The sequence below is a fragment of the Bufo bufo genome, chromosome 11, assembly GCF_905171765.1.
Source record: "Bufo bufo chromosome 11, aBufBuf1.1, whole genome shotgun sequence".
NCBI lineage: Eukaryota > Metazoa > Chordata > Amphibia > Anura > Bufonidae > Bufo > Bufo bufo.
In genome coordinates, this window is record NC_053399.1 from 10,884,438 (window position 1) to 10,911,041 (window position 26,604).

The 26,604-nt window shown below is 45.0% G+C and overlaps 1 protein-coding gene across 3 annotated transcripts in view; it reads left to right on the plus strand.

The window, feature by feature from the left end:
• FRMD6 (FERM domain containing 6) overlaps window positions 1-26,604 on the plus strand; it is a 125,491-nt gene that overhangs the window by 78,836 nt on the left and 20,051 nt on the right. For 2 of the 3 annotated variants that reach the window (XM_040411962.1, XM_040411959.1), the window contains exons 2-3: window positions 23,901-24,146; window positions 24,242-24,332. In XM_040411962.1, the coding sequence (XP_040267896.1) occupies window positions 24,048-24,146; window positions 24,242-24,332 (190 nt within the window). In that variant the 5' untranslated portion in view covers window positions 23,901-24,047. Of the gene's footprint in view, window positions 1-20,428; window positions 20,543-23,900; window positions 24,147-24,241; window positions 24,333-26,604 lie in introns of those variants that run through there. The other variant, XM_040411960.1, reaches the window with a different exon arrangement.

The window sequence follows — 26,604 nt, forward strand, 5'->3', positions numbered from 1 at the left end:
AGTAACCCACGATTTCCAACATGTGTACCGTGCATTAGTCTGTGCAACACCATGACACACGCTTGTGACTATTTACCCTTCTTCATTCACCGTCTATCATGATTTTACATTGTGTCATTGTTGGCTGTACAGATGTAGCAGAGCTGAATCTGTCATTTAACACTTTCAACCTATATTCTCAAGATCCATTAGGATGACTTCCAGTCCTGCGTTATAAGCCCCTAGATAGACATTGTGATATCACCGTGGTTTGTGCCAGACGACAAACTCGCGTCTAGATTTCCAGAATATTACCAAGCGGTGTGTTCCGGTTGATACAAGGGGCCAAATGATGTCATTCAGTAGATTTTAGAAGTACCGTAAACTGTGGGTTTCCTCCATTTTGCTCAGCAGTGAGCTCTGTGCACAGCGCCCGCCGCGTGCCCGCGTTACGTACCGGTTTGCAGCGCGCCGCGTTCCAGCATGTTACTGAACAAGTCAATATCCAGCGACGGGAATTATTACAATATCTGATCTGAGAATATGTCAGAACAGAAGGGGGATCAGCAACCCCCCCCCCAGCCATTCTGAAACTACAACTCCCAGAATCCTCCTTTCAATCCTATAGGAGTTACAAGAACAGTGGAGTAAGTGTGCATGTTGGGAGTTGTAGTTTCACAGCAGCTAGAGTGCGGAAGGTTGCAGATACTATAACATCTGGTGTAAAGCAGCCATGGAGGATATCTGCATTAGGGCTCATGCACATGGCCAAAAGTGTTTTGCGGTCCGCAAATCGCAAATTCCCGTCGAGTGCCATTTATTTTTTAACGTCCTATCCTTGACCGCAAAACGCATTACGGTGTGCTGTCCGCGTCTTTTTCGGCCCCATTGAAATGAATGGGTCTGCATCCGATCCGCAAAAAAATCTGACTGAAATTATGCCACTAGGATACCCCCTTGTGGGCATTAAAACCCGGGCATGCTGAGAGTTGTAGTTTTGCAACAGTTGGAGAGCCACAGGTCGGCGACCACATCTAGCATACAGGAACAGCTCAGCAGGATCCCGTTGTACGGATTTTTTTTTTTTCTGGACTATAATAGGAAATTGCATGAGTTAGCACATGGGAAATGTCCGACTGCCCAAAGCGGTTAAAATCCAGCGGTCTGACTCCACGGTTCCTGGTAATTATAGCGGAGCTGAGCTTGTACATTTTCCTTCCTGGTAATTATAGGATTGCTTTATGTGAGTGACTCATAGACACGACGGTCGGGATGGACTGAACCTCGGAGCTTATATACTGATGGATGTATAGTATACATATGTCGGGGCAGCAGCGGCTGGCGATGCGGGGTATCGGACTGTGGCCCTCCAGAGCGCCCCCGGACAGTCTCTGAAGCCATACCGGACCCAAAGGGGAAAATCCCATATGGAGCTGCCATTGGAACAAATCGCTGGCTGCTAGGTCTATTTTAGAGATGATCGAATTTCCTAAAATTTGTTTCGGTCCAAAAACCGGCCCAAAAATTTGATTCTACTCAAATCGGAAGCGCTTTAAATGCTCACTGTGACCATGTGGATGTGATGCCTCTGAAAACTGCGCCAACAAAATGTTACGGCTATCAACAATTTCAAAACCAAATGTCGGTGCATTTTTTTGGTCGCACTGGAGCTGCATCTCGTCATCCTGGTGGTCGCTCCATGTCGCCAAACAAGTATGCATCAAAACCGCATCAAAACCGCTTGTTGTTGTGTTTTGTAGCTGGGCATGTGTGCGATATGTGCTTTTGGGGTGGTTTCAGATGGTGCAGTTAAAATAGCATTAAAACTGCATTGGAAGGGAAAAAAATACAAAATCCACATGGAAAATGTTTTTTTCCAATGTGGTTCATTGGTTGTCTTGCAGATCAGAAGCCGCTTAAAGGGACACTCCAGACAAAACTGCTACACTGTGTTATGCCTAGTGCAGGGCCCGAGGGGGTGGAGCATGACACAGCTATTCTCTCTTCCAAGTGTTATACTCGCCCTGCCCTGACATAATGCAGCCTATCAGTTAAGGCAGGAGTGCACAACCTTCTCTGGTCGGGGGCCACATTGTCAAACTGAACCAATCCGGAAAGAGGATACCCATCCAAGACTACAGGTCCCTATGGATGTCCGCCTTGCCTAGTTGTATGTAAACAGTCCTCCTCCTCCCCCTTCACCTCGTCCTTTAGCTGGAGACTCCCAACAGCTTGGCTCATGCACACGGCCGTAAGAGTTTTGCGGTCCACAAATCGCAGATCCGCAAAACGTGTATCCCGGCCGAGTACATATCACCATTTCTTTTTTTTTTTTTAACTTCTGTAGAAATGTCCTATACCTGTCCGCAAAACAGATGGAGCCATGGAATGGACACGCGGATGCGGACAGCACACGGTTTTTCTGCCCCATTGAGATGAATGGGTCCGAATCCGATCTGCAAAAAAGTGCGGACCGAAAGTACAGTCATGTGCATGAGGCCTCACTCCGGGAACAAATGAGTACATGAGTCTATCACCAGTGTACAGAACAGTATATTTATATAAATTAGTTGTACCACTTTAAGTTTTAAAGGGGCAGACTTTCTAAAGCCTCATTCATACGTCTGTGTCTGTGATTCATCCATGTTTGGTCCATGTGTCCGTTTTTTTCTGTCCGTATGTCGACCATGTTTCATGGACACTGCACAGCTAAAGATTTTATTACATAGCATATCCTCCTAATGGTCCATGAAACACGGATGGCATCCGTGTTTTTTACGGACCCATAGACTATAATGGACAAAATAGAGCATGCTTACATGCTAAAAACACGGACAGTGCTAAAACGCGGCACACATTACAATGAATGGATACATGTGCTGTCCGTGGAGAACACGTCCTTGAATCACTGACGTGTGAATGAGGCGTAAGGACTCATGCACACAAACGTGTGTGCCCCATGCCCGTATTACGGCATGATAATAGCGGGTCCATAATATACAGGCACCGGCCCTATGCACTCCATATGACGGATGCGGACCCAGAAAAATAGAAGTGAATGGGTCCACATCTGCCGTGCACACAGATGATGCCCGTGCACTGGGCACGCACGTTCGTGTGCATGAGTCGTTAGACTGAGGGGATGGGCCCAGAATTCAGTGTTTATTACCAGGGTATTACTATTATACAGCTAAATCATAAACTACTACATAATGGAACATGTGGGGAAACCAGACAGCAGGTGCTCAGGTCCCCCTGCAGCGCCACCACAGGAGAAATGAAGCATTACACGGGTCCCGCTAAAATCAATAGGATGCATGGACCTGTGGGGTTCTCCAGAGCAAGGTGCACTCTCTGTAACCGCAGTCTCATATTGCTAAGGGCTCGTTCACACGAACGTGTGAAGCCCGTACCCGTGCTGTGGACTGCAAATTGCGGTCCGCAATGCACGGGCACCGTCCGTGGGGCAGCCGCATGGGTATCGTGGACCCTCTCACTTGAATGGGTCCGCGATCCCTCCGTTCCGCAAAAAGATAGAGCATGTTCTATCTTTTTGCGGTGCAGAGGCACGGAATGGAACCCCAGGAAGCACTCCGTAGTGTTCCGTTCTGTGCTTCCGTTCCGCATCTCTGGAACGGTGCCCGTGTATTGCGGATCCGCTAATGCGGTCCGCAATACGGCAACGGGCAGCACATGTTCTTGTTAACGAGCCCTAAAAGATAAGGGACCTGACCCTCCCCTACAAATCAAGAAATCCTAGAAGAATATCTGGAAATGGGTTTTCGGAACCAGACAAGCTCTGTAAGTGTGTGAACTTTTCTGCCCTCAGCAGACGTTCCCGGAAAGTGGCTGTAATGCACTTAGGCTACTTTCACACTAGCGTTAATTTTTTCCGGTATTGAGATCCCTCATTGGTTGTCAATGGGGGCAAAACGTAACTGAACAGAACGCAGCGCTCCAAAATGCATTCCACTCTGTTCTCATACCGGAGAGCAGCGTGCTGCGGTTTGCTTTCCGTCCTGGGATGCGGAGCAAAACGCATCCGTCATGACCCCCAATGCAAGTCAATGGGGACAGATCCGTTTTCTCTGACACAATCTGACAAAATAGAAAATGGATCCGTCTCCCATTGACTTTCAATGGAGTTCATGACGGATCCGTCTTGGCAATGTTACAGATAATACAACCGGATCCGTTCACGACGGATGCAGACGGTTGTATTATTATCGGTAACGGAAGCGTTTTTGCTGAACCCTGACGGATCCAGCAAAAACGCTGGCGTGAAAGTCGCCTTAGTTTTGCATCCGGATTTCATTTCTGGAGGTAATTGATCTGCTGTAGAGACGATCACATGGAGGTCGGCCTGACCGGGTCACTCTGAGGACAACTGTCCCTTTCTAAGGAAAACATTTTCTGGTTTGCTGCTTCTTATATGCATGCAAAGTGGCTGATGGGGGTCATTCTAGGTCCCTGGAATTGTCCTCCGTAAGATTTATTTTCCTTCAGTCCCTTTCTTGTTTCCATATTGTCCCTTTCAGGCTATGTTTATTTACGGCTTGGGAAATATGTTGCCCAGGTTGAGGAAGTATCCTGAGACTTGTAGTTTCCCAACCACGCAGAGTCTCATGTTACCCTCCCCCTCTTTGTTTTGTATGCCAAGCCATGAAGTGCTCCCAGCTATTTTGCTGGTCCTAATTAACTTAATTAGCACAAATTGGCAACCAAAAGATACAATATAGCCCTAGTCTGAACAATCCGTGACATCGCCTCGCGCCTCAGTGAGATCACGCGTCCCTTTAAATCATCATCTTCTAGATTCAACTCCTATATGTATTGATGAAAAGTAATGAAAGGTTCTTCAACGTTTTGAATATCAGTTTCTCATCATCCGTCGGAGAATGGGAACATTTTACACTTCTCACAGCTGGGGGTCTGCTACAGTTGTGTACAGTCTATGCAGTCCTCTGACACAGCTGCGCCTTCATTCTGATTACTGGGGGTTCCCACCGGCCATACTTTGATGGCCTAACCTAAGGGTGTATTCAGTCAGTGCCCTTGGGAGCAGTTAAAATCACATCCGAAAAAATGTATGCCGTTTTTTTATTTTCACACGTGAAGACAAGTTATAAAAATGTTTCACTCCCCTGTAAAAATTGCAGACCTGCAAAACACAGACACCGGCCATGTGCGTTCCGCATTTTGCGGACCGCACATGGCCGGCACTATGATAGAAAATGCCTATTCTTGTCTGTGGCTGCGGACAAGAATAGGACATGCTCCATATATTTTGCAGGGGCCGCGCAACGGAACTACGGATGCAGATAGCACGCGGTGTGCTGTCCGCATCTTTTGCGGCCCCATTGAAATGAATGGGTCCACACCTGGAACAGATGCGGACCCATTCTTGCAGACGTGTGAATGGACCCAAAAATGCATGTGCCATTTTTGCTTGCTATTTTTTTTATTTTATTTTTGGTGGTTAAAAAAACATTCTTAGCCTTTTTTTCCATTTAGGGTACTTTCACACTAGCGTTTTTCTTTTCCGGCACTGAGTTCCGTCACAGGGGCTCTATACCGGAAAAGAACTGATCAGTTTTATCCCCATGCATTCTGAATGGAGAGTAATCCATTCAGGATGTCTTCAGTTCAGTCATTTTGACTGATCAGGCAAAAGAGAAAACCGTAGCATGCTACGGTTTTATAACTGGCAAAAAAAAACTGTAGACTTGCCTGAATGCCGGATCTGGCATTTTGTTCCATAGAAATGTATTAGTGCCGGATCCGTCCTTCCGGTCTGCGCATGCGCAGACCTTTTAAAAATGAGAAATAAATAAATATCTGATCCGTTTTGCCTGATGACACCGGAAAAACGGATCCGGTATTGCAATGCATTTTTCTGACTGATCAGGCATTTTTCAGACTGATCAGGATCCTGATCAGTCTGAAAAATGCCTGATCAGTCAGAAAAAATGACATGCGTTTGCATACAGTTTGCCTGATCAGGCAGGCAGTTCAGGCAACGGAACTGCCTGCCGGAATCAAACAACGCAAGTGTGAAAGTACCCTTACACCAATGACACTTCCTGTTGCTGTATCCAACCAAACCCATGATGCACTTCTCCCTTCTCTGCCACAACTCCAGCACCGCCCCTAAACGCCCTGCTGGTTTATAGCTCCTCCCACCCTACAAGCTAGACACTCCCCTTTCACTGCTCCGCCCATGGACATAATATCGCAGGGAATAAGGCTACTTTCACACTTGCGGCAGAGAGATCCGGCAAGCAGTTCCATCGCCGGAACTGCCTGCCGGATCAGGCAAAACGTATGCCAACTAATGGCATTAGTAAGACTGATCAGGATCCTGATCAGTCGAAAAAATGCATTGAAATGCCGGATCCGTCTTTCCGGTGTCATCCGGCAAAAAGGGATCCGGCATTTATTTTTTTCACCTTTTTTTTTTTTCACTCTGTGCATGCGCAGACCGGAAGGACGGATCCGGCATTCCGGTATTCTGAATGCCGGATATTACTATGGGAAAAAAATGCCGGATCCGGCATTCAGGCAAGTCTTCAGTTTTTTTTGCCGGAGATAAAACCGTAGCATGCTGCGGTTTTCTCTTTTGCCTGATCAGTCAAAACGACTGAACTGAAGACATCCTGATGCAAACTGAACGGATTGCTCTCCATCAGAATGCATGGGGATATGCCTGATCAGTTCTTTTCCGGTATAGAGCCTTTAGGACGGAACTCTATGCCGGAAAAGAAAAACGCAAGTGTGAAAGTGCCCTAAGAGCTGCGTGGACGCGGTCATGTGACCACAGCTCAGAACAGAAGACAAGGTAAAATACATTACAAAATGACCGCGACCTGCAGACATGATTATATAAAGGATGCAATCTGTCAGAATGGGAGAAAAAACTGCACTAAAAACCTATGTGTGAATGCAGCCCAAATCAGAGGTAACGAATCAGGAGTCTTCTGATCAGATTTTCTGGATGACCGCAGTTACAATGTAGAAGATATTCATTTATTTGTATCTCTTTCAGTTTGTCCTATAAAAATGGCGTTCGCCGCATGATGTTTACCGCATGCACTGTGTAGCCACGGGGCGATGCTTGCGGGATTACTAAGCGCTGAAAATACCTTCTTACACAGGAAGAATGTCAGTCATTTCCTCCCAAGATGCTGCTGCCCCGATACGTTAAATCCAAGCTGAATGTTTTCTTCTGCACATCTGGGATTCTGAAACGCTCTTACAAGCTGGCTCGACTTTATAGCTTGTTCACATTTGGAGGGTATTACGGATGCTGTGCCATTATAGGGTTAACAGGAAGGGTTTCAAAGGGAATGAAATCCTAATTGCAGCAATGTGGGCTATGGAAAGATGGAGAACCGCGGGTTCTGGTCGACTTCCACTAGTTAATGGCTACTAAATCACATCCGGTTTGGAGGTTTTGGCTCAGAACGACCCATGTCTTTCAGCTGTGGCCCCCGCTGATCTCGGCGCTTGTACTGGATTCTGGGACTTGTAGTTCTTTACGGGATTTTTTTTTTTCTTGGAAGGTCCCTACACGTGGAGTCAGGTAGACCCCAAAGGCATGCTTATCAACATCTGAAACCCAGATCGCATGGAATGTCACCAAAACTGCAATAAACACTCCCTTTAATAACATATTTGCATATTTTTAGCCCAGGAATGTTGTAAGAAGTAGTATTTAAAGGGGTTTTCTGAGACTTTAGAACTGATGACCTATCTGATCGGTGGGGATCTGACACCCAGGACCCCCGCTGATCGGCCTTCTCGAAGCTTTCCCTAGGCCATGTGACATCGCGTTCATCGGTCACATGACCTGGGAGCAGCTCAGCAGCCTCAGGTGACTGTGTCTGAGCTGTGATACCAAGCACGGCGCTGTGCTTGGCGAGCACTGAGAAGGCCGCGGCACTCTCGGGAGCACCGGTGCCTTCTAAAACAGCTGATCGGCGGCGGTCCTGGGTGTCGGAGGATACGTCATCGGTTCTAAAGTCGCGAAAAACCTTTTCAAGAGGTTGTACAGGATTGGAAAAACATGGCCGCTATCTTCTTCCACAGCGCCACACTTGTCAGTAGGAATTATGTAGTATTGCAGCTCATCCCCATTCATTGCAATGTGCCTGTGGCCAGACGTGACGCTGTTTCTGGAAGATCAAGCATGTTTTTCTAATCCTGAAGAACCCCTTTAAATGTTGTCTTGGGCTTGACCAGGTCCTGATGGAAATACCAGCCATCTGAAGTCACTCGCTATTGGCGGCAGCCTATTCATTGGCATGCCAGCTCTACCGTGTCAGACCAAATATGACCACCAAAGCTCGTGGCCCCCTCTTTGTCGATACATATTTATTCAAGCCCAGGAAAGGCTTCCGTCTCGGGGTCTTATCCTCCGCATACAAGCCTGCGTGATTGCATCAGCATCTCTCCTAGGTTTTCTATAATCCGACATGTCCCGTCAGTGTCTGCTCCATCCTTCTGTCATGTTCTCCAGCCCAAGAACAACTAACAGGATTCAAGATGACTGTGCCCCCATGTGCCAGAAACGGTGCTTCCGTGATGATGTCATTGAGGAGTAAGGTCCTGGCAGGATAGTACCTAGGTATTTATTGTGACCGCAATCGGTCATCGATGGCCAAAATGAGGATAGGAGTGAGAGTCCACCTAAAGTGGTGCAACAACCAAGCACGCCTTATCCCCTTTGAATATGTATAGAAGGCGTATAAACAGGATAGCAGGGTCACGCCGTTTCCATCCCTCTCCACAGACTCCTGAGCAAAAGACCCCATCAGTAGGAGTCCTGGCAGTCAGACCCCAACCAGACATATATGGTCTATCCTATGGGCGGCTCTGCTTTTGTCTTTCCCAAAACAGCGCCTCTCTTCTCTAGTATTGCAACTTAACCCAATAAACCATGGCTTCCCCGATCATCAGAGATGGAGGGGAAGGGGACTAGGGTATGCACACGGATGCAGATCTTGCTGGAAATTTTTGGCCTGCAAGTTGAGCAGGAACAGTGATTTTAGGTAAAATGTTTTTGAATTTTCTGATCAGTCTTCAAATGCAAAATCTTGTCTCGCCAACCGCAGAGCTAAGACCCTTCTGGGATAGAGGCAGGAAGTCTGGAATGCTGACCCCATTGTGCTCAGCCCTATGGTTACAGATATGTCTGCAGGGCATCGGGCCGCCCGGGACAAAAAGAGCTGTCAAGCATGGAAGTCCTGTCATCTCCAGAGCCCATTGTTTAGGTGTCAGCGCTGTCTTCTGCTTAATGATGATACCGTATCTTATCACCTCATCTTACACCTGCCAGTGGTGACGTTGGGGGACATATGGAACATAAAGGCCTTGTGTGCAAAACCAGGGTTTCTCAACCAGGGTATTTTTTTGGGGCCGTGGTGCTTCTTGGATGCTGCTTAGGGGCGGCCTGGAAAATGCCATCCCCAAGAGTCGTCCTTTTAGCAGTAGGGATGGGCTTTGTTTGTCTGACCCCTTAATTCAGACACACATGTATGGAATTGGTAGATAAGCGTCACGTCAGGTGCCCACTTTATGAGCGGGAGACAAAGGATCAGCCGAGTAAAAATTCAGCCTTTAGCCTGTTGTCATAGACATTAGATCTTGGACTGTTCTGTCCGGGCACAATGGAGGTTGTGGTTTATGACCACCAGAGCACCAACGTTGGAGACCATTATCCTGTACAATGTGCTGATTTTGGAAACTCTGTATAAGGCTTTATGCACACGACCGGGCCATAAATTTCGGATCCCGCCCGTGTGCGTACCTCAATTTGCGGAACGGGCGGCCCATTATAGAAATGCCTATTCTTGTCCGCAAAATAGACAAGAATAAGACATGTTCTATTATTTTTTTAAAAAAATTGCGGGGCCATAGAATGGAGCAACTCTGTGTGCTTTCCGCATCTTTTGCGGCCCCATTGAAGTGAATGTGTCCGCATCCGAGCCGCATAAAAAAAAACGCGGACAAAAACGTGTGCATGTAGCCTAAAGCAAAGATCCACTTTACAATAATTTTATTATTCCAGTGCATCGTTAATGAAAAATTAAGCAACTTTGCAAATAGTCTTAATTATAAAAAAATAAAAAATAAAAGTTTTGTGTCCACTGCTCTCATGTAGACCCATGTGTTTCCATGGTAACAGACTGCAAACAAACTCTGTAGTCTGATCCTAAAGGTCCCTTTAGACGGGACGATACAGCAGGTGATTGTCATCATCTGCTTATATGTGGAGGAGACCACTGCATTTACAAGCAGCCATCTCCTCCACAGTATGGGGAGCCGTGATTGCTAATGCCATCGCTCGTCCCCATACTGACTCGTTGTTTGCCGGCAGCAGATCGGGATTAGACAGCATGGTCTCCTGCTGGAAAACTACGAACCTAATGATCGGCGCCACTTTTACAGCGCCAGATAATCAGTAACGAGCACTCCTGTGAGCTCTCGTTAGTGATTATCTGGCAGATTCCATCTGTCCGTTAAAGGGGTTGGCCCATTTCACACATTGGTGGTGTATATCGCTAGGAAATGCCACCATTGTCAGACAGGTCGGGGGTCCCAGAGGTGAGACCCGCAACTATCTCTGGAGAATGGAGCCCGGAAACTGAACGAGGGTTCACTGTACAAGTCAACCATCCTCCATTCCCTTCTATGGGAGGGCCACCTCTCCAGTTCACCTCTATGGAAGTTCCCAGAAATAGCCCAGCACGCTCTCTGTTCACGGCGGGGTCCCTTTCTTGACATAGCAGCGGATCCCAGGGGTGGGACCCTCTGCTATCTGACATTGGTGCCGTATCTTAGCGATGTGCTACCAATGTGTGAGATGGCCAACCCCTCTAACATACACTCGGTAAAGGGGTATTCGCATCTGGTTGTTTATGGAATACGGATAGTATATGCTATACATGTCCAATAGGTGTGTGTCAGGAAAGGGACCCCGCTATAAACAGACAGCTCTCCATTCACTGCCATGAAACATCCGAAAATAGCTGAGCCGGCGCACTTGGCTATTTTTGAAAGTCCCACAGCAGTCAAGAAGAAAGTTGCACATGCGCAGCGTGCTCTCCGTTCATTTCGGGGGCCCATTCCTCAGATAGCAACAAGTCCCAGAGGTGGGACCCACACCTATCAGCAGAAGGTAGGGGACAGATCTATGGCAATATATTACTTCTTGTCTGTTGTTATAGAAGCATACAAGTCTGCACAGAAGCCTTTAACACAAAACAATATTTCATTTTTAATTTAAACTATGTGCAAATCTTTTTAATTTTTCATTCTAAATTCATTGGAACAAAACAAATGTTATCCAAGAGGGACCTTCCCTTTAAATTTACGTCCGTATTCTGAGTGGGACGTATTTGACACATTCCACCATGTTTATACGTTGCCGTTCACTCCCCATTGATCAGGGTTACACTTCTTCTACATTATGTTACATAGTATCACCGCCGGCGTAAGAATAGGGCGTTTTCATCTATTTGTCCAGTAGATGTGCATTGTATCCAGGACGGGCTGGAAAAATGATCGTGAAGCCAAATGTGAATTATCCTTAATGTGTAACAGATGCCGAGTTGTCGTCGTCTTTTACATTCAGATGATCTCAGCTGGTTTTCTGTCGACCCCAGATGGGAAATGCAGACATCTATCTGTGGTTACCAAATCTGCACATTCCGAGGGTTTTATTTCCAGCTTGTTTTTGTGTTTTTTTTTACTTTCTTTGTCCTTTGTGAGTTCAGGGGTTTTCATTCTGGGTGTTGGCGAAATTTTTTACCTATTAACAAAGTGGTCATTAGGGTAGGAGTAAGCGTATGTGCTACTAGGTCTAGGGAACCGTAGGTCCTGGGGGTCATAATGGGGAGTTTTCTGGCTTGGAGGATTGGTTTGGAACGCTGTATGATCATTTACCAGTCTTCATGCCCTAAAAAATGAGTTCATATGTTGGGAATATGTAAATAGAAATACTGGCACTACTACTGCTTAAGGGGGTTGTCCCATAAAATATATTCTAGTTTTCAAACCAGCACCTGGATCTGAATACTTTTGTAATCGCATGTAATTAAAAATTTAGCATAGGCCCTGAGCTAGTCAATGACATTCTATCTGTATAGTGTATATCTGTATATTTTTTTCTTATTTCTTTGTCCTGCTCACTGAGATGGTCGCACATGCTCAGTTTCATCCTTCAACTGCCTCTTGAGCTGTGATAGGGAGAGCGTGGACACGCCCCCTGAGCTGTGATAGGGAGAACATGGACACGCCCCCTGAGCTACAGAAGAAAAGACACTCCGCTTGAGCTGCCAGCTTGATATAATTCCAGCAGAGCAATAAATTGGGAGATCTCTGGATCCATGTGAGGTCCAGGGCTGGTTCTAGCTTTGTTAGAAAGACGCTGTCATGTGCTATATGATGTCTGATTTTTCATTTTTTACATTAGTCATGGGATAACCCTTTAAGGGATCTTCATGCCACTACTCCATGTGACAGACGGACATAGATATATATCGGTATACGGTGGTGCTCTTACGGTAGATGATCCAAACTTGTGAAGAATCCGTCACACTCACCATCCAGTGTAATGATCTTTTACTAAAAAGCTGGCACATAGGACATAGATAACCAGGTGACGGCCGTTTCGTGCTACATCGCACTTCATCTGGCCTACACGGCAAATATTACAAACCATTCCATAGTCAAGAGCAGTAATATAGAGTCGATATAAAATGCATGTGAAAAAAAGTCCCATTGTTATAATACATAAATGGCTACTATCCTAGTTCAGTCCAAAAAGACACTCATGTCATTTTTATCATCGAGGCGCGGAGGTCCCATAGTTACTGTGTACATAATTTCATCTTCCCTTCTAAATAATTCCTGATGTCTGTCTCCCTGAGTTGTCAAAGGAGCAACAATTAATAAACCCAAAAACCTCCTGTGTCTAATATCGCTGTTGTGTGCAGTCTGTATATGTGAGGCCAGGCTGGGTGCTCCAGACCCCGAATGTGTAGACCTTACATGTTCACCAAAGTGGACAGAAAATCCCAAATTTGTGAAGTGTCCATAAGACATGAAGGGACCCCTAACAATAGAGGACGTGAAAGCCAAACCAAATAGTGGGAGAGGGGCTCTGTAACAGAGCCCCCCCCCCCAGCCTCTATAGCACACCTTCAACACTCTAGCTGCTGTGGAACTACAACTCCCAGCGTGCATTTATTTTTTTTTTAATCCCATAGAAGTTAAAGGAGGATTCCGGGAGTTGTAGTTTCAGAACAGCTGGAGGTTGCTGATCCCTGCCCTATAGGAGGGCCCGGGGGTCGCTGCAATGTTGGAAATTTTTCGTTTTCCCTTGGCGGACATTGGCCTATTGTCTGACTACAAAAACAGTTTTGTCTGAAATTTTTTGGGGTTTTTTGGTCTGGAGGTGGCCATTATGCCTCCCTACTCCCACAGACTCCTCTAGCAGCAGTGTATGTCCCTTGAACATAAAAGGGTCTGGCATGTTTTTTTTATTCCCCTAAAGTGGGAAAAATTGGCTTCTACCTCAGTTTTTTTTTTTTGCCTTCCTCTGGATCAACTTGCAGGATGACAGGCCGAGCTGGATGGACAAATGTCTTTTTTCAGCCTTATGTACTATGTTACTATGTTGAAATCCAAATTGCCCGACCCTTCATTCCAAAGGCGGCACAGCTGGTCATCCACCATCGACTGGTAGACCTAATGCAATCTGCCTTCTATCTGATGGGTATGGGCAGTAAGAGTAGCGGAGGTCCATCATCTGTAATCCATAGCTTAAAGGGACCCTCCAGTTCAATCACTAATTTGGAGGTCTTTAAGGACCCCCATATTATTTATTTTCATTAATGCCATTTGCTAATTGACAGTTTGGATATATTCAGACAAGGACATGGCCTGTGGGGGACAACTCTAGATCTGCTTGTTCTTACGGACATTTGGCGTTGTCGCTCACGTTGAATAGACGCAATAAGCACTTTTTACACACGTGCCATCAGCACTTATGGTCCTGGGTGCAAATGAGGAGTTGAAAGGGCTCTCTGGGATTTTCATACTGATGACCTATCGTCGGATCAGCGGTTTAGGAAGCCGCGGCCCGCCGTTCTGATATCGATGACCTATCCTGAGGATAGACCACCATCAATATCCGAATCCCAGAGAACCCATTTAAGACCTCATGCACACGAACGTTGTGTTTTTTTTGCGGTCCGCAAATTGCGAAACTGCAAAACACGGATGGCGTCCGTGTGCGTAACGGCACGGACAGCCATTGATATAACTGCCTATTCTTGTCTGTTTTGCGCACAAAAACTGCGTCTCGGATGCGGACCAAAACAACGGTCGTGTGCATGAGGCCTAACAATGAGGACCCGGCACTGGGTTGTGTTACATTCGTCAAGACTAGAGTCATCTGAGACTTTGCATAACTGAGTGTGTCTAAGGCTAGATTTACTATCCTAAACCTTGCAGGATTGATTAGTGATGTCTGCCTGGCCTAGTCAAACTAGTCCTTCATGCAGAGCTCCCATACAAATAAAGTTATGTTTTTTTGCACCCATCAGGCTTAAAACTTGCAACATTAGGAGAAATTGTATTAGTAAGTTGGATTTCTGGGAGCCCTGGGTTGTTTTATCCTGATCCATAGCCTCCTGGAGGTTCCCCTTTAAATGCACAGTATGTAAAATGTAATCTGCTGACAGCTGAAATTCATGGCAATTTGTGTAATGGTCTCGAGTCGACTCAGTTTCTATCGCCAGGCGATTTTCCAGCAGATGTAACAGCTATTCAAGTGCATCTTATGACAAACAAATGACGAAAATCTGTTCAATCAGTGAAAAAAAAAAAAAAAATAGAATCAGCATCTCGTAAAAAGTGCATTCTCTGAAGATAATGGAAACGTATACGTAAAAGGCGACATCACGACTCCAGCTCCGGAGCCATCATCAAGTCACAGGGTCACCCAGGCTTCATAGAAACGTATAGCCCCTGCTTTCTGCTTGCTCCTCCCCTTTCTCTATGTGGTTACTTTGTAGCAGAATAAGCCAATCAGATCACTTCAACGTTTTTTAGAAGCCCAGAACTGCAATCTGATTGGTTGCTTTGGGCAAATGCACCGTTTTGTTTGCAGGCGTTCATTCGTGAGGTCCCGTATCCGTATTCAATTTTATGTACTTGTATTCCCAATGAAATAAGAATTATGAAGCATAATGTGATGTACCGTTCCTCTGCTATTCCTCCAGGAAATTTGTGAATAAATATATAACTGGGTCTTAGCATTCCCTCTTTCAATGGGGTATGTTTCTAACACCTCCTTGACAGTTGTTTATTTAGTCATACATTTCCAGGAGGAATAACAGGGGCACAGTACAATGCAGAACCTGTAGGAAAGGTGCTCCAGAATTTTTATTGTACAGAGAATACAGGTATGTACTAGAATAGATACATCAGGTGTCTGTTCTAGTACTCGTGGTGTATTTAGGGGGCCTATCGATCTGATTGGCCAGGGGAGGTGCCATGTGATGGCAGGCCTGGTTTCTTCTTGCAGTTAAAGGGCAGGGACTGCAAGCACACAGTGTCCCTCAGCCAATGGGATCGAGAGGCACATTCATTTACATATACCGCAGGCTTTATTACAACTACGTTCTATTCTGTTTATGGGAAAGCTGGGTGACAACCAATAGGGCCGCCGGTACAGCTCCCAAATGAGAAAATGTTGACCATTACGAGAGCTGCCATATTGGTTGTCACTGGCACTGTAAACCATAGCCACCAATCAGAGCTCAGCTTTCATTTCAGAAATTGTTTTGGAAAAATGTTAGCCACCTCGTGATTGGTTTCTATGGGCCAAGAGTCCAGTTTCTCCGTTTTTTTTTTTTTTTTTGTTTTTTTTTAAGGGGGAATTTTTTCTTTAAGGAGGAATGTTTCATAGCAAATCTGTCACCTGGATTCTAGAGGTTTGCCAGTGCTGAGTCGTTTGTTAGTCTCCATCTATAATTATGAAGCGCGTCGTGTTGATATGCATTGCTGAGTAACAATATGGCTGCTGTTTTGCAGCCAACATAAGACATATGTTATTATGAATGAGGCTCGTTACCGAGCTGCCAGACCCAATGGAAGAATTGATGTATGAAAACTGCAAGACAAGGAATTCTGTAATTCTGTTAGTTGTATGGATGTACTTGCAGGATTACAAAAACGAATTGGCTTTCAAGGGGAATACAGCGACAATTACCTTGAAATGTCCTAATACAGATGATGGGCCCCAATCCAAAAATCTAGAACAGGGCCCCCATATATTTGTAATTTGTAGTTATGGGGCTGAGGGGCCTTTTTGGACTCCTCACCTTCTGCACCTCCTATAGGTATTCTGCATCTTGAAACTGTATTCAGCTGTTTCTAAATAATCTCAGTTGCCAAGCCACCATTATAATGGCCGTAAGGGTTGTCGCCTAACGTTTGGCACATACATTTGGGCCCTAATCTGATTCCTATCACCATAGTTTTCACTTTTAATGAACGGGGGGGGGGGGGGGGGGGGGGGTAAATATGAAATGCACAATGGAAAATTGGAAAATGTTAGATAAGCCCAGCCACACCCAACCCACTCCAACAGTCCACGTAAGTAGCACTAGCCTACTGGACTTGCAACCCTGTGAATCTAATTAATGACTCCATAATTTTCACATTTTAAGGGAACCTAATGAAAATTGCAATGAAAAATTTGAAAGTTTTTATATACAAGTCCAGCCGACAAACTTACTGTTCGTACACATACATAGTGCCAACCAACATGGCTAATAAAACGGGCTTTATTAACCAGATTTTTTAAATGGGGGTCACTTGAAGCGACGGTCTGCACCACAAAAAAGCAGTGCATCCCCTTCTTTTTTTTGTGGTGCGGAGGCACAGACAGAGAACCCACAGAAGCTGTCCGTAGTGCTTCCCTGAGCTTCTGATCCGTGCCTCCGTTCTGCACTGCATCGTATCTTCTGGATTGCGGACCCATTCAAGTGAATGGATCTGTATCCTTGATACGGTCTGCAGACGGCCAGTGCCCGTATATTGCGGACCCGCTGTTTGCGGGCCGCAGTACGGGCACGGACCTGCTATGATCATGTTCATGAGGCCTAAATCTGATTTAATAACTCCATAAAGGGGCTTGTAAATGAAATCCACATTGGAAAATTGTTTATATTTTATACATGAGCTAAACCTACAAACACCCATGCCAACAGCCCTAGTGCCAACCAGCATGTCTAAAAACAGGCCTTATTAATCAGATTTTTTTTTTAAAAAGGATACATTAAAATGTTAATAAATTCTAAGGGGTGCATTATTCATTGTCATTGGTTATGGATTCCCAAAGCCAGTGATCTCCAGCTGTCGTGAATCTACAATACAACCCTGTAAATCTGATTAATAACTCCATAGTTACCACATTGTAATGGGGTTCTAAATTAAATCAATGGAAAATTGTAGCATTTTTATACGTAAGCCCAACCCACACTGACCCACGCCTGCATGCCAAACGCCCATGAGTAATATCAGCCAATATGTCTAATAACAAAAAAGGCCGTAGTAATCAGATATTTTTTTTTTTTATGATATATTCAGTTGGAGTATTTTTTTTTTTAAAGGGGTTGCATCAGTCATTCCCATTCATGATGAATTCTCAGCTGTTGCAAATCGGCTACCCCAAACATGCTGGGAGTTGTAGTTTTGCAACAGCTGTAGAACCACAGGTTCCAAATCGCTGCTTTAGACCAAAGGATAAGTCACGTGCTGCGCATTAGTCCTAACTGTGCCCCTTTTCATGCTAGGCACTACTCCTGACCTTTCTTAATAAGTCACTACAACCTGACTAGACTGGGATGATGCGAGGCCATGGGTGACTCTTTAGGAATGTGAGGGACTGAGTCATATCATGTTACTTAATATGAGACGTTAACATAATTATCGAGTCATGTTCTTCATCACATCCTCAGGTAGAGAGGCTCCTGACTCATTAAAGCATGGAGACCTGTTGCGTGTGACATCAGCTCACCAGCGGATTAATGGATAATTGATGGGCAATGTGACATGGGGCAGTAATAAGTGACTGCAGCGATCAGGGCGTCAGAAGTCATTAGTAACTTGTAAAGTATGTCGCCCTAATCTTATGATGGCCGCAGCAATTTGTTGCTCCAGTGCACGGTCTGTTGGGACTTGTTGCTTTTGATAACATCTACTACCTGCCCGAGAGCTCTCCTGCATGCTGTGCATAATTCAGATTGCTTCTGTAGAATGCGGGGGTTGGGGGTTGTAGTGTTCTATGTGTAGAGTGTGTTAGGATAGTGTTATGGTCATGTTCAGAGGTACTCCATGTGGGGGGTTGTAGTGTTCTATCTGTAGAGTATGTTAGAATGGTACTATGGTCATGTCTAGCCATTAGGCCATGTTCAGGGTTGTAGTCTTCCCTGTATCGAGGGTGTTAGAATTGTTCTAGGTCATGTCCAGTGGTCAACCATGTTGAGGGTGGTAGTTTTCTATGTGTTAGGATTGTATTACGGTCATGTCCAGTGGTCAGCCATGCTGGGGGTTATAGTGTTCTACGTATATACTGTGTTTGAATTGTATTATGGTCATGTCCAATGGACAGCCATGTTGGGGGTTGTAGTTTTCTATGTATAGGGGATAACAGAATTATATTATGGTTACGTCCAGTGGTCAGTCATGTTGGGGGTTATAGTGTTCTATGTATAGAGCATAATAGAATTGTATTAAGGTCATAGCTAGTGATCGGGTCATGTTGGTAGATGTAGTGTCCTATATATAGTATATAAAGGAATTGCATGATATAATAGGATTGTATTACGGTCATGTTATTAGATGTAGAGTTCGGTTTGGGCAGGAGGTGCAGTGGATTTAATGCCCCAGTGATCAATCCAGTCTTTGTTAGCACTTTTTTTTTTTTTCCTGGGAAAATTTTGCTTGACGCATCACAAACAAGAGGAACTTTCGTGCTTACTCGCTAAATCTGACATGTCTTCAGACTGAAGGCAGCAGTGGAATGGAAAGAAAAACCTCTGAGATTTATCCATATATCCCACTAATAACTTCTGATTATTCACAGTTTGGTACAAAAATGTCAGTCTGACAGTCAGATGAAGGTAGAAGTCTCGCTCCACTTGCAGCTCGCTAAGATTTGTCTGCAGAGTGAGATTTATAATGCATTATTTAAAGCTGTCTGTGTATCAAGTGTGGTATCAGAAGGTGTTGATAGCAGCAAGGCGTTGTGGGAAAATGAGAACAGAAGAGCAATCTGGCCCTCAAGTAAAGTTTATCATAACCCAGAGCTCCGGGGGTGTGACATTGTGCCTTTAAAAGTTGTGACTCAACAGAGGGGTCGTCTCAGGATAGACGTTGGTGGCATAGCGTTAGGATTTGCAAGCGATGCCCAATTGTAAGAGGTCCAACTTTTGTTGCTAGAGCGAAGTGATAGTGGAGCTAGGAAAGTGCCATGTCGCTTCATCCGCTGTTGGCTTTGCTTAGTTTTCTTAGGAGGGGCAGGATTAGTTCATAATAGCCAACACTAGACCATACGACCACCTAAAAACAAAACAAAGTCAACAAGAAACGTTCTGGGATCAGTGATAGTCACAGTTGGAGATCAGGCATTTAATTCGGTCCTATCGATGACCACCAATGTTTATCTGAGGCAACTCGTTAAAAGAGCAATTGCCATCACAATTCATATTAAATGATGCAGTAAATATTTCCAAATTTAATGATTAAGACCTTTAACCCATAGATGTTGGACAATATATTTGTCTTGAACATTCTCCACTCATTGGAAGATTTCAGGTTCTTATTATACTGGGAGGAGCTTCTCATTGTTGGCTCCTGATGAGTAATGGGAGTGGGGTAAGTAAAGTGCTAACTTTTCTCACCGCATTTCTATCTTAGAAAGGTAGTTGTCACTTCTTAAGGTCCCCATACACATTAGACTACTGTTGGGTCAACACCACCAAAAACCGTCCAACAGTCTTATGTGTATGAGGATGTCCTGACTGTCTCCCAACCTCATCTTTCCCCAAATTAAGAGCCTTAATGGCTATAGAAAAATGTTTGGATCTGGCTGGAATAGTTGAGCTTTCACTGTTACTGGGAAGGTTTGCATTTTCTTCTTGGCTGAGGGCAATGAACATGAAGAACATTATGTAATCTGGGATGGGTCACCTCCCTAGCCTCTCATTCTGGCACCAATGCCGGGGACTGGAGCCATGTACTCACTGGAGATTGGGTGTAACCAACAGATGTTTCACTTGGGTGGGAAACCAAAGAGTTGAGGATTACGAGGGCTGAAAACTCACAAAATTAGCCACAAGAACTATGACTAACTAGCCTGGCAAAGAACAGTTAAACGTGGCTACATCAAGACAGTGCATGAGGTGTCATCTATTCCCCCATACCAGTCCTTGATGTCCATCAGGAGGGAAAGTTATAAGGAACAGTCAAGGAACTTCTCTTTGTGGTAAGTTTTCACTTTTGGGGCTAGATGGTTTTATATTTTTTTTGTAGATGGTGGAGAATGTGGGCACTTTTACAATATAAGGGTAGAAGAATGGGGTGTTTTATAAATTATGATGATGCATGGGCGGTGGTCCAAGGAAAAGCATGAAGGATGAGAAGGTGGAAAATGAGGATGTTTTACATTAATGAAGCTTTACAGCTTGTAAATGATGGATAATGCAGCCTTACAAAATAGGAACAGGAATAGGAACAGACGTTGGGGCAGGTCTTTCTAGAGGGCGGAATATTTGTATGTGGACAGAAGATGAAGGGGTATGGAGTTGAAGGGAGGAAGTTTTACAGTGTACGAAGTACACAAAGATGTCCTTACAGCATGAGTACTTGGAATGAGAAGGACATACACCATGTAGATGAGAGATAAGGTGGTTTTACAATACTGGACCAGAAAATGGGACAATTCTGAGGTAAGGGTGGAGGATGAGCAGATCTTTGGTATCAACATGAAGCTGATGAGGTGACTTTACTATATTTGAGCAGAAGATAAAGGTTTTACCCAGTGAGGACAGAGAAAGGGGATGGGAGGCTTTCCATTACAAGGGTAGTGGTTTAGGAGGTTTTACCCTAGAAAAGGTAGACAATGAGAAGGTTTAAATTATGAGGAGAGAACATAGGAAAGTTCAGTCAAGAAGGAGGTTTTACGAGGACAGAGGATGTGGAGATCTCACAATAGAAGGTTAGAGGATGAAGGTAGAGGTTGAGATCTCGTGTTATGAGGAAGTCTCACAGTACCAGAGCAATGAATGAGGACGTCTCACAGTTTAGGGTAGGGGATGAGTAGGTCTCATAATATGACGGTAGAGGATGAGTAGGTCTCATAATATGAGGGTAGGGGATGAGTAGGTCTCATAATATAAGGATAGAAGATAAGGGGGATCTCACAGGTATGAGGGTAAAGGATGAGGAGGTCTCACAGTATGAAAGTAGATGATGAGGTCTCATAATATGAGGGCAGAGAAACTTGAGGCCTCACAGTAGAGAATAAGAGGGGTTCATAGTATATGGGTATAAGACGTGGAAGTCTCACAATATGAGGACTGAGGATTACCACATTTACCTTAGGATAGTGAGAATAATTACCTCAGAACACCATCTTTCATTTGGTAACAGTTTGGTGTGAAATGCCATCCTGATGATCCTCGTGTGACCTCCAATAACCTATGCTACTATATATCAACCTGTCTAAACCTAACATGGTACTTCTAGCTCTTGGTCACTAGTAGTAGTCGTTATACAGTACACGACCTATTGTCTGAGTCATGTCCTTTTACACCTTTCTTCTTCCCACAATCACTGCTGTCAATCATGTTGAGCTGTAATTATACCCTCACAATAGAATAGTTGGGAGGTGGCGTCTGCTGAAAACAATAAAGGGTGAGAAATTATGTCCTTGGGTGGATCTAGGACTCCAATTCAGAGACTACATACAATACATAGAGTGCTATCCCCTGCAGTGGTGTAGCTATAGGTGATGCAGGTTGTAGTTGCATTTAGACCCTTGGTACCTGAGGGGCTCCTCTGCCGTATTATCTTTATTAAATGGTATGTGATGACTGAGAAGGACCCTGGTATAGATTTTTCTTTGGAGCCCAGATGATTCAAGCTACACCTCCGATAACACACCCCAAGTGATAGATTGCCTCCTAATAATTAGTCAAATCTTTGCTTCCACTCCATCTAAATATAGATTTGAATGATGTAGGGATGGGTTAGGACTATTTTAGGGATGGACTGTGCATGTGTGATACTGGGTGGTACGTGTTCAGGAGCACATTAGATTTACAAAGAGATGAGTCTTATCTCCTGCCAGAGCAACAGGATCAGGCATTGAAATTCTACTTGGCTGATCTTTCCTTCCTCCAGCATCATCTGTTGTGGGGCCTCCAACGCATAATTAATAGTCGGTTGGCCTGGTTTGGCCATGATGATATAATTTAGGGCCCATCTCCTAGAAAGTCAATTAAGTTACCAGTCCATTTGGTGGCTTAAAGAGTATGGGGAGGACATGAAAATGTATGTAGATGCCGCTGGTTGGATTTGAGTCCATGTCCTCAGAGCTGCAATGATGTTAACCACCGACCCAACCGGCTTCCCTAAACCCTAACCTGACCTCAAATCCTCAAAGCATCGCCAGAAGTATTTACATTAAAGAAATGAAATCCTACGAGTTGGACCTGATGCGAGCACTTTATTATTGGACATGACTGGCGATCTGAGCGCCGTCTTCCTTTGAAGTTAGGATCATGAATATTCCAAGTTGTTTTATGGAGCATTGGGATTCCGTCCATACTCATGTGCGGAAAAGATGTCCCGCTATGTTAAAGGACAAAATATCGCTTTGAAGAAGTTAATAAAATAAAGATTTGGAGAAGGCCGGCAACTTTTGAAAAGGGGGTCACCAAGAAGTCACCCGCTCGCGGTAATGCAGCGGCGGCTTCATGTGTATGAAATGAAAGAAAAACAAAGAGGGATAATAAGATGAAGGACGTTCTTCCTGTAGGATAACCGGAGCTAAATCCAAGGATTTACATACTATAGGGACAGACACACTATGGAGGGAGCCCAGCTCAGGTTGGATCTATCTCCACTATGAGTAGTGGAAACTAGTGCATGGCTTCAGCTCTCACTGGGAATAGAACTGGTCTAGTCACCCTTCAATATTGCAGCAAATATATACAAGTGTTTGCATTTCTCCTGCAGTGGCCACTACAGGATGAATGTGGTATTACATGATGGCACCCATAGCCATGTAGTTCATGGTCATTCTGAGTCCTCCAGAACAGGAGCGTATTGCAATGTCCAGTAGGGTTCATAGACGGGGAACAATCCCTTTAAAGCGCATATACTCCTGGAAGAAAATAAAACAAAACGCAACACCAGTATAGTCTTTGTGTGGTGTTTGTATATCTGTTTCTGGAAAAGCTGGGTGATAATTGATATCACCGTTGTTACGGCTCCCACATGGGGTCACCCAATGTTCTCCGATTCCTGAATGGTAGATCTTCCTAGATGTGCGGTAAAGCGTCCGCTGATCCATTTCTGTGGCATAACTGGGCAGATTTCCCATTCAGAGGTCTGGTGAAGCTGGGTGGGGGATGCCATGGTGGCCATATTGGTTCTTTTTTCAGAATAGATATAGATGAAAAGTATTTTTAATAGCCTGATAGAAGAGGACGGTTCAAAGGCTTAGATTTACAGGGTATTTTTTTGATATTTTTTTTTTACAAAATTTTGGGTAGCACTCATTGAATGCTGTGTACACGTATGTAATTAACCCTTAGCATCCCTCCGTCTCTTTGCAGCGATGATTCCCTGAGTTAAGAAGAGCTTGTCTTCTACGATGATGATGAAGGACTCCGGGAGGTTGGTCAGCGCTGGACATTTGATGGGTCACAGGGGGCTTGGTGCTGCGCAGTGACCCCCGTAACACAAAAAAAGGGCGAAACAAAATGAGCAAGCTGGGCTTCCAGAACAACAGAGTCATGCAGGACCGGCGGAGCGTGTGCGTCTTCTTACCCAGTGATGATACTCTGAACATCATCGTTAATGTGAGTACCCCCTGCTGTGGCTATGGCGAGGGGGGAATGGTGCATTATGGGTACCTCAGTGGCGTCCACTGTAAATACTACGTTGTGTGTTCCAGGTTAAAGCACTTTGTCAGGAGTTACTGGATCAGGTCTGCGATCTCATCCGGTTGAAAGATTGTCATCTCTTTGGGCTCAGTGTTATCCAAAGTAAGTAACAATTCACTGGTCGGGTCCAAATTGCTGTTTCATGTAAAATTCCTTTGATCCGGCACAATAGCCATTGTTCTGGATTATTGGAAGCTCATAGAAAAGTATAGAAAGTCCCCAAACCCCTAACCAGTCCTAGTACATAGGGTGTGCAAAATTCTGATACTCCAGAATATTCTGACCGTTATCTCATATATATGGATTATTTTGGGCAGAGACCCACATGTTCCTCCAGTCTGACCATGTCTAGTATCTCCGTTATACACGTCCCTCTTATCATTGTGCAGAATCTCTCACCAGCTCTCCAGCCATGTCAGAGAGACGGCATCTCCCCTCTCGGGTGCATGGTGCAACCCGCAGCTAATAGAGGCTAGGGGGTTAATGATGTAGAGGCCAGAGGTCACTGCGGGGCGCATCTAAGGGGTCATAGGGAACACAATATTACATAGCTATTGCAAATACATTGACTGCAGCCAGCCCTTAGAGATCAATGGCGTCCGTGTGCAGATTGGACAGAAGCCGGACCGCCCCAACATGGTGGAGAAAATGGACAACTAGTACAGCAAAATATCTAAAAAGGGGAACATTTTCCTTTAAAGAGATGGGAAATAAACTAGAAGCTGGGATGCCCAACCTGCGGCCCTCCAGCTGTTGCAAAACTACAACTCCCAGCATGCCTGGACAACCTGCAGCTATCGGGGCATGCTGGGAGTTGTAGTTTTGCAACAGCTGGAGGGCCGCAGGTTGAGCATCCTTGAACTGGAGTGATGAGCAGGTTCTCCAGTAATGCTACACAGAGGCGATAGAGCCATCTATATGCCCGTCCGGCCTAAGAGGCGCATGGTGTGTGATCACACAGGTTGCACTACTGACACCCACGTGCAGCTGTATTTTTCTAGTACTGATCAGCTGGTATTATGTAGGCAATCAATGCACGTGTTTTTAACCGGGAAATGAGAATAAGCTGCTGCCAAACACCTCTCCGTCTACTACTGAAGGGAATGGGAGCAGCACTTCAGTACCCAGCACATCCACCACCCAATGGACGGATCTGTGTAGCCAAAACTCCAAAAAATAAAGCAAAAAGAAAAACAAACAAACCAAAAACGGCTGATCAGCGAGATGTCAGAACTCCGCCAATCAGATATTGGTGGAAATCCTGGACAACCCATTAATGGCCTCAAATCTGGGAGTGTACTGGTTTTATTGAGGCGATCCAACTGATGTATGGGCAGCACGTGGCTCAGTGGTTAGCACTGGGGCCTTGCAGCACTGGAGTCCTGGGTTCAAATCCGACCAAGGACAACATCTGCATGGAGTTTGTATGTTCTCCCCGTGTTTGCGTGGGTTTCCTTCGGGTTCTCCGGTTTCCTCCCACACTCCAAAGACAGACTGATAGGGACTTTAGATTGTGAGCCCCATGGGGACAGTTGGATGATAATGTCTGTAAAGTGCAGTGGAATATAGTAAATCTATATAAGTGCATAAAATAAAAATGTATGGTAAAAATATGCACATTAGCCCTTCCCTAAAGACTGTGTCTCTAGTGCCACCTATAGGTAACGAACTGTAAGTCAATGTCCGACCCATTGAAGAGTCTTGAAACATGGTAAAGGATTTAAACCACAGTTTTTTAGGGTTCTCGCCCCTCGTCAGTACAGAGCAGGGTGCTGGTATGAACATCATTTACAGTATTAGGTCACCGCTTAGGCGGATGACCATTTTTACGCAGCGGCAGAACTCGCCCCATCCGAATGAATCTATGGTCTATCTAATAGTTCACGGTTGGACGGCGCTTTGCGCTTTCACTTTTCTTCAGCTTTGCCTCTGAATGGCGGATTGTTGATTTGAAGTAACAGGGTAACACGTGGAGATGAGTGTGATGAATGGAGACAGCTGAGGCGGGCCCCGATGGATGCCTCTGCTCCTCCAGGACTTGCATTCCTCAGACTTCACATTCCTGAACAAGAGCGAACATCAAGAGCTCTGATTTCTTCAAAAACTTAAAGGAACAGGGCGACTAAATAAACAGGGCCGCCTTAAAGACACACAAGGGGGTTGAGTGAGATGAAAGGGCTCGGCTCTACTCTTTGTAACTTTGAGTACGTTTGCAAATGTTTAATGCAGAAGATTTAAAGGGCCAGCAAACACCAACCCGGCCCCATGTGAGCGACTAATATCTGCTATACATATAGATCAAAGCTTCTCGAGGGTCTCAGTAGTGATCGGGGGAGTCAGTCATCTCATTGAAGAACTACAAGTACCAGTATTG